The sequence below is a fragment of the Octopus bimaculoides genome, chromosome 24, assembly GCF_046866305.1.
Source record: "Octopus bimaculoides isolate indiv1 chromosome 24, ASM4686630v1, whole genome shotgun sequence".
In the NCBI taxonomy this organism is placed as follows: Eukaryota; Metazoa; Mollusca; class Cephalopoda; order Octopoda; family Octopodidae; genus Octopus; species Octopus bimaculoides.
This window is the reverse complement of record NC_142951.1, coordinates 25910404-25917903: the sequence shown is the minus strand read 5'-3', so window position 1 is coordinate 25917903 and position 7500 is coordinate 25910404. Positions and strand designations below refer to the sequence as shown.

The window sequence follows — 7500 nt, the reverse complement described above, 5'->3', positions numbered from 1 at the left end:
ATTAAATGGATGGCCATGGAATCTCTTCGAGACCGCATGTTCACAACTAAGACCGATGTATGGTCATTCGGAATCTTACTTTGGGAGATTGTTACCATGGGTAAGAATTTGGCATTTTAGGCAGTTTTTTTTTTTCTGTCTTTTATCTCATATAATTTGATTGTTAGTTGATGGATATCATTGATTAATTATATTGTTGGATATTTTGTTAACATGTTATTTGCAAATATACCTACAAATATGTATATGAGTATGTCTGTACCATATACATATATATATATATATATATATATATTCTTATTCTTTTATTCTTTTACTTGTTTCAGTCATTTGACTGCTGGAGCACCGCCTTTAGTCGAGCAAATTGACCCCAGGACTTATTCTTTGTAAGCCTAGTATTTATTCTGTTGGTCTCTTTTACCGAACTGCTAAGTTACAGAGACTTAAACACACCAGCATCAGTTGTCAAGCGATGTTCGGGGGACAAATACAGACATACACATGCATATATACGACGGGCTTCTTTCAGTTTCCGTCTACCAAATCCACTCACAAGGCTTTGGCCGGCCCGAGGCTATAGTAGAAGACACTTGCTCAAGATGCCACACAGTGGGACTGAACCCGGAACATTGTGATTGGTGTGTGAATCTGAGAGGGGGAATATGTTGAATAAAATCATTATTAACTGATCCTCCTGTATTTTCTTTTACTCAAAGCCAGGAACTTTTCAACTCCCCCTCATATATACAGTATTTTAATGTGTATACGAAACCCTCAAGTGTAAGGAACCTCCTAATTTTGGGGGCTTAAAATTTGGAAAAAAGGTTTTGTAAGGGATTATAATACTATCCATGTATAAGAAACTCCCATATTTTTTTAACCTAATTTTTGACAAAAAAGGTTCCTTATACATGTTAGAATATGGTATGTGAGTGTGTGCATGCAGATGCATACAAACATACATATATGTGTGTGTCTGTAGGTGTGTGTCTGTAGGTGTGTGTCTGTATGTGTATGTCTGTATGTGTGTCTCTTGTATTCTCAATTATATTGTCTCTCTAGATTTTGAGATCATGTCTTGTTTTAGTTCCATAAATTTTGGTTGTAAATTTTTCAGGAGCATCCCCCTACCCATCCATAGCTTTGGCAGATCTTTACGAAGTGTTGGCAACAGGATATAGGATGGAGAAACCAGAACATTGTTCCAATGAGTTGTAAGTAAATTAATTTGGTAAATATATTAAAAGTCCTTTGTCTTTCACCCTGTTTCAGGTGTTAGATTATGGCCATGCTAATGAACCGTTTTGGGTTTTTGGGGGGTTTTTTTAAGCCTGGTACTTATTCTATCACTCTCTTTTTCTGAACTACAAAGTTACAGGGATGTAAATACACCAACACCATTTATCAAGCGGTGATGGGGAACACACACACACACACACACACACACACACACGTACATACGTCAAGTTTCTTTCAGTTTCCATCCATCAAATCTATTCACAAGACTTTCGTCGGCCCCAGGCTATAGTAGAAGACATTTGTCCAAGGTGTTGCGTACATGGTTGGAAAGCAAACTCCTCAACTGTGTTGGCACTCCGTCGCTTACGTCGACGAGGGTTCCAGTTGATCCGATCAACGGAACAGCCTGCTCGTGAAATTAACGTGCAAGTGGCTGAGCACTCCTCAGACACGTGTACCCATAACGTAGTTCTCGGGGGATAATCAGCGTGACACAGTGTGACAAGGCTGGCCCTTAGAAATACAGGTACAACAGAAACAGGAAGCAAGAATAAGAGAAAGTTGTGGTGGAAGAGTACAGCAGGGTTCACCACCATCCCCTGCCGGAGCCTCGTGGAGCTTTAGGTGTTTTCGCTCAATAAACACTCACAACGGCCGGTCTGGGAATTGAAACCGTGATCCTATGACCGCGAGTCCGCTGCCCTAACCACTGGGCCATTGCACCTCCCAAACTCCTCAATTACATCATCGATGATTATATGTTATAAATAATTTTTTTCTTTTTTTATTTGCCAGTTTTTAAAACTGATCGAAATCTCTTTACTGTCTCTTTTTAAGGTATGAAATCATGAGACTCACATGGCGGGAAAAACCAAAAGATCGTCCGACCTTTCATCGACTCCGACTTCTCATTGAAAATTTAATGGAAAAAGACAGAACATATCTCGATTTGAGCAGCCTAGTTACGTCCCTTGGAAGTCAAGAATAACCTAGTTGTTTCCCTTGTATCATAAAATATTGTTTACTGGCAGAACGAAACTATTTTCACGCTTCAGAGCACGCACGCTCACACACACACACACATACACATTCGTACTTATTTTTCTTTTACTTTGTGTTTTATACAAGATATACATTTACCAGTCCGACGCAGACAAAGCTGGAGTTACCGATATACATACAGCTAGCTAGCTAGCCTGCTTTATAGATCGATAGATAGATAAATAGATAGAGATAGCGAGCTAGCTAGATAGATTCAATCGCATAAAATCTCAGGCTTTTGAAGGTGTCCATGGTACTACTAAAGCAGCGCGGACCCGAACGCGCAGCCGCGCTAGCTAGTCTTGAGTGGTCGATCCTAACCCTAACCCTATCCCTAACCCGCGTGTGCAAATGAATACGTGTTTAGGGTTAGGATCGACCACTCACGACTAGCTAGCGCGGACGCGCGACTCCGCGTTCGGGTCCGCGCTGCTTTAGTAGTACCGGTGTCCATTATGTAAAATGACAGTTGTAAATATTCTTTTCTACTCTAGGCACAAGGCCCGAAATTTTGGGGGAGGGAGGGCCAGTCGATTAGATCGACCGCAGTACGTAACTGGTACTTAATTTATCGACCTCGAAAGGATGAAAGGCAAAGTCAACTTCAGCGGAATTTTGAACTCAGAACGTAAAGACAGACGAAATACCGCTAAGCATTTCGTCCGGCGTGCTAACGGTTCTGCCAGCTCGCCGCTTCCTAATCCCTAAATATTCTGAAAGAAATATTATGATGGGAATGACTTTAAATCCATTATCAAACCATATTGACTGTGTTCATTGCTTATGCTGTAGCACAATTTTTATTATTATTATTATTATTAAAGTGTTATGGATATTAAAATGTTGCTGACTTGTGTCATTGGCCATTATTATTATTATTTTTTTTTTTTTTTTGCAATATTGATGCAGGAAATGAGTAGTCCCGTTTCTTTTTTATTCTGTGTTCCTTTATCATCATCACCATAGTCATAATCATTATCGTCAACGTCATCGTTACCGTGGTCGTCGTCGTCGTCGTCGTCATCGTCATCATCATCACTGTCATCATCATCGTCGTCATCATCATCATTGTCATCATCCTCATCATCATCACCATCGTTGTCGTCATCGTCATCATCAGCACCATCGTCGTCGTCCTCCTCCTCCTCCTAGACTGTGTAACAATTTTTTTAAAATTATTTTTGTGTGTCTTTGGTCAGTAAGTGTTATTTCCTATTTGCTTCTATCTAGAAATCAAAGGAAATGACTACTATTCCCTTCAAACTTTGCTTTTCTGTCCTGGACATCAATGTTTTGAAACTGATCTATTTTCCATTAGATTTCAGACAGATTTAGTACTGAGTTGCTAAATTAGAAATATTATTATAGCAAATATTCTTCACAATACCACAAAATTGCTAGTCAGTTGCTTAACCCGTAACCACTTGGGCATGTCCCTCAATGGCAGACAATATGTACTTCTCTGACGATGAGCAGGAGTAGGGGTGGAGCATCACAGCCGTGTGTCGAGAAAGAGTCTTTGGTGTTTGAATAAATGTAAGAAAAGCAAAGTTTGAAGGAAATATTAGCCATTTTTCATACTTTCTAGGGGTAAGCAAATAGGAAATAACAGTTGGCTACCCAAGGACAAAAATTGCTACCCAAGGTCAATGTTATTTTTTAACCAGCCCCACGATGAAGACACAGTTCATTGTCGGTTGTTGTTGTTGGAAAGTGATTTTTTTGAATACATTGAGTAGAGTTCATTGACGTCAATCGTTATCAGCTTTTGTTGTTAATTGGTTAAGATTTAGATTAAATTAATTATTATCTTAGATGCTGTTGACCTTTTTAAATATGAATTTAATATCTTTTAAGAGTGCATGGTGTTGTTTGGCCCTAGGACCACTAGCGTAGCTAATATGTGTGCCGCCAGGGGCGGCCCTTCCGTTTCCCGCCCCCTGACCCCACAAAAAACACATATTGCCTACAGCAATAGCCCACAGTAGCCTCCCCCCACCTAGATACGCTAGTGCCAAGGGCAGCCCTCATTCAGGAGGCCTATCGATCAAAGACATTCCATCTACAATCCGTCATTGTTTTTCTTTCAGGCATAGTGTATCTAAGGTTACACAATATAATGTGCTATTGTGTGGTTTTAAAGTCAGTCAATTAGGTTCTGGATCATGAAGTCATGGGTTCGATTCCCGTTCGGGGAAGATCGTTATGTCCTTGAGCGAGGTACTTTATTCCAAGTGTTTCCTGTTCACTCAGCCGGCAAAAATGAGTATCAAGATTGCTGGAGCACCTACTCAACATCAAATTACATGTCAATATGCTGTCGGGATGGCTACGGTTGGAATGACATCAAATTAGCGTTACTGAGTCAGTGGTAAGACCGAAAACCTTCAAGTATGACAAGACAGGATATAATGTCCACCAGTGGTCATCACATCCTGTCTTTGCTTGTTGTTGTTTTAGAGTATAAATGACGCCTTGAGGGATATTTAGCTGCTATGTTGATCAACTACCTGTAGGCTCCCTCGTTGGTCTATGTAAAATATAGCAGTGATGGTGGTAGTAGTTATTTAGCTTCCAAGCTAAAGCTGATCGAATCGAGCACACTAACCATAAGCATTCCAGCTGTAGCCATCCCGACAGCATATTGACATGTATTAAGGACTAAAGTACACAATTTGTTGTATCATTTGATTTCCCGAAGGCATAGGGTGTGATTTAGGGGAGATTTAGTTGCTATTTCTAGCAGTTCAAGCAGTTATGTAGATGCTTAATCGTTTGAAGATGGATGGATCTGTGACATATTGTGGTTACAGGTACTGAATCTGTGATGTTCCCATGATTGGGTGCAGAATTGCGGTATATTGTCATCACTGGTATACTGTCACTATTGAGGAAGGGCTTGCCAAGTATTGTCCTCAAAACGGGTGGATTTTTGATATATTGCCCTCACTGAGGATGGACCTGTGATGCAAGGACGGGGTGGATATTCGGTGCACTGATGGGGTAATCTGAGGCAGTGGTTTTCAAACTTTTTGACTTGCGGACCCCTTTATATTTCAGGCTTTACCTTAGGGACCCCCTTATAAACGCTTATGAAATTTATACATAAATATTTGCTTAAAATAACATATATTTTTACCTTTATTTATTTAACAGTATTTAACAAATAGGTTTATTGTCAATTAAAAGATTTCGATTAAAAAACATATATAAAATCAAATTGCTCAGAAAAAGTATTTGCTGTCCACGGACCCCCTGTCTTGTCCTTGCGGACCCCCTGTGGTCCGCGGACCACAGTTTGAAAACCCTTGATCTGAGGTGTACTGTCACCATTGAGGGTATTTCTGCTGGATATTATCATTATTAAGGCTGGGATTAATCTAAAGTGCAATGTTATTATTGCGGGTGGATTTGTAATATAATGTCATTGTTTGAGGTGGGATGGATAAGGTGGCTTGTTATCATTAAGGGTAGATTAGTGATTCTATGGCCATCAGTACGGATGGCCCCTTGACACCATGTTTTCATTCCGGCGCCCGAGATAAAATCTAATAGAATTATATCTTGAAATATAGTTTTGATGCATGTATGGGCCCCGTGCTTTATCATATCCACCGCCATCACCCCCCCCCCCACTGCCACCATCACCACCACTACCATTACCATCACCACCACTACCTTGCTTACCAGGGGATGAAAGAGAGGTAATGAACAGGGGGTGGGGAGAATATGGAGGGATGTTGTCGGAGGAAATCATTGTTTATACAACAATAGACTGAGATAAGAATGAGTGAGAATAATACGATTTATCATATTTCACAATGACAAGGTTATCTCTGTTAGAAGAAAAGCAGACGATAATGTTACATCATAAACAACATGGCAGCCGATAAAGAATTTGATTACCTGGCGGCCTTCGCTGGTAAACACTACTTTTAACCTATAACACACACACACACATATATATATATAAAGGAGACTACGGCAGCGGTACTGGAAATTAATAGTTATCGCCAAGCCAACATGGCAGTCCCAAAATTAGGACGAAAGCTGCCGTGAATTAGCTCCAAGAAGCCATCGCCTCTAGCTAGCTATGTGACACACGAAACCTGTGTCCTTTATAACCTTCGAACAGGGGAGGTCAGCAGTGTCCCCCTGCTGGTTTGGCATCTGCAGACTAGTTTCAGGGTGTTGCCCCTTGTCAATGCAGAGCAGCCAAGCCTTAGCCAGGCGGCGCTGCTGACTATATATATATATATATATATATATATATATATATATACATATGCACACAGGCGCACAGAGAATCACACAAACATACATTTAGATATATACATACATTCATGTATAGATAGATAGATAGATAGATAGATACATACATACATGTGTGTGTGTCATTGTTAAGAAATCTTGAATTAAATCTGAACAATGACATACACACGCACGCGCACCCATGATACTCAGGTTTATACAAGCATCAGTTTAAATACACGAACATATTCATACATTAACATAAACATGCTGACATACGTCTATAGAAATAAAATTACGCATGCATATTTTCCCTTGAACATATATACACATGCGAACGTATAAATAACTCTTTTGTCAACAATATATGAGACACATACATCAAATGGCAAAATAAAACAGCAGACAGAGATTCCTTGCAAAGGACTCGTCATATCCACTGAGATGTGTTGAGACAGCCATATTGTACGAACAGAAGATGATAGAATCTCTACGGTGATTGTGCGTTGGAAAGTATTATCAACATAAACCAAGACAAAAAACAAAAAAAAAACGTACAAAAACTGCATAAAATGCAACATGAAAGAATTGCAAACCTATATTTATTAGATAACCGTCCTCTTATCGGGCACGAAACCGATTTGTCTGATCGTCTGTAATGGATCTATATAACACTGTATACTTTGATTCACATAACACTCTATGGACATAGAAACAAGTATCCCCCTCTCTCTCTCTCAATATGTATTCTTTTATTCTTTTACTTGTTTCAGTCACTTGACTGCGACCGTGCTGGAGCACCGACTTTAGTCGAGAAAATCGACCCCCCAGGACTTATTCTTGGTAAGCCTAGTACTTATTCTATCGGTGTCTTTTACCGAACCGCTATGTTAAGGGGACATAAGCACACCAGCATCGGTTGTAAAGCGATGTTGGGACACACACACACATATATATATATACGACGGG

General features: G+C 39.9%; 1 protein-coding gene across 1 annotated transcript in view; it reads left to right on the top strand.

The window, feature by feature from the left end:
- Positions 1-3137, top strand: part of LOC106881935 (uncharacterized) — a 28291-nt gene extending 25154 nt beyond the window's left edge. The window contains exons 15-17 of the mRNA XM_089341364.1: positions 1-100; positions 1118-1214; positions 2077-3137. The exon at positions 1-100 is cut by the window's left edge and continues 156 nt beyond it. Of these exons, the coding sequence (XP_089197490.1) occupies positions 1-100; positions 1118-1214; positions 2077-2227 (348 nt within the window). The 3' untranslated portion in view covers positions 2228-3137. The remainder of the gene's footprint in view (positions 101-1117; positions 1215-2076) is intronic.
- Positions 3138-7500: the final 4363 nt, after the last annotated feature.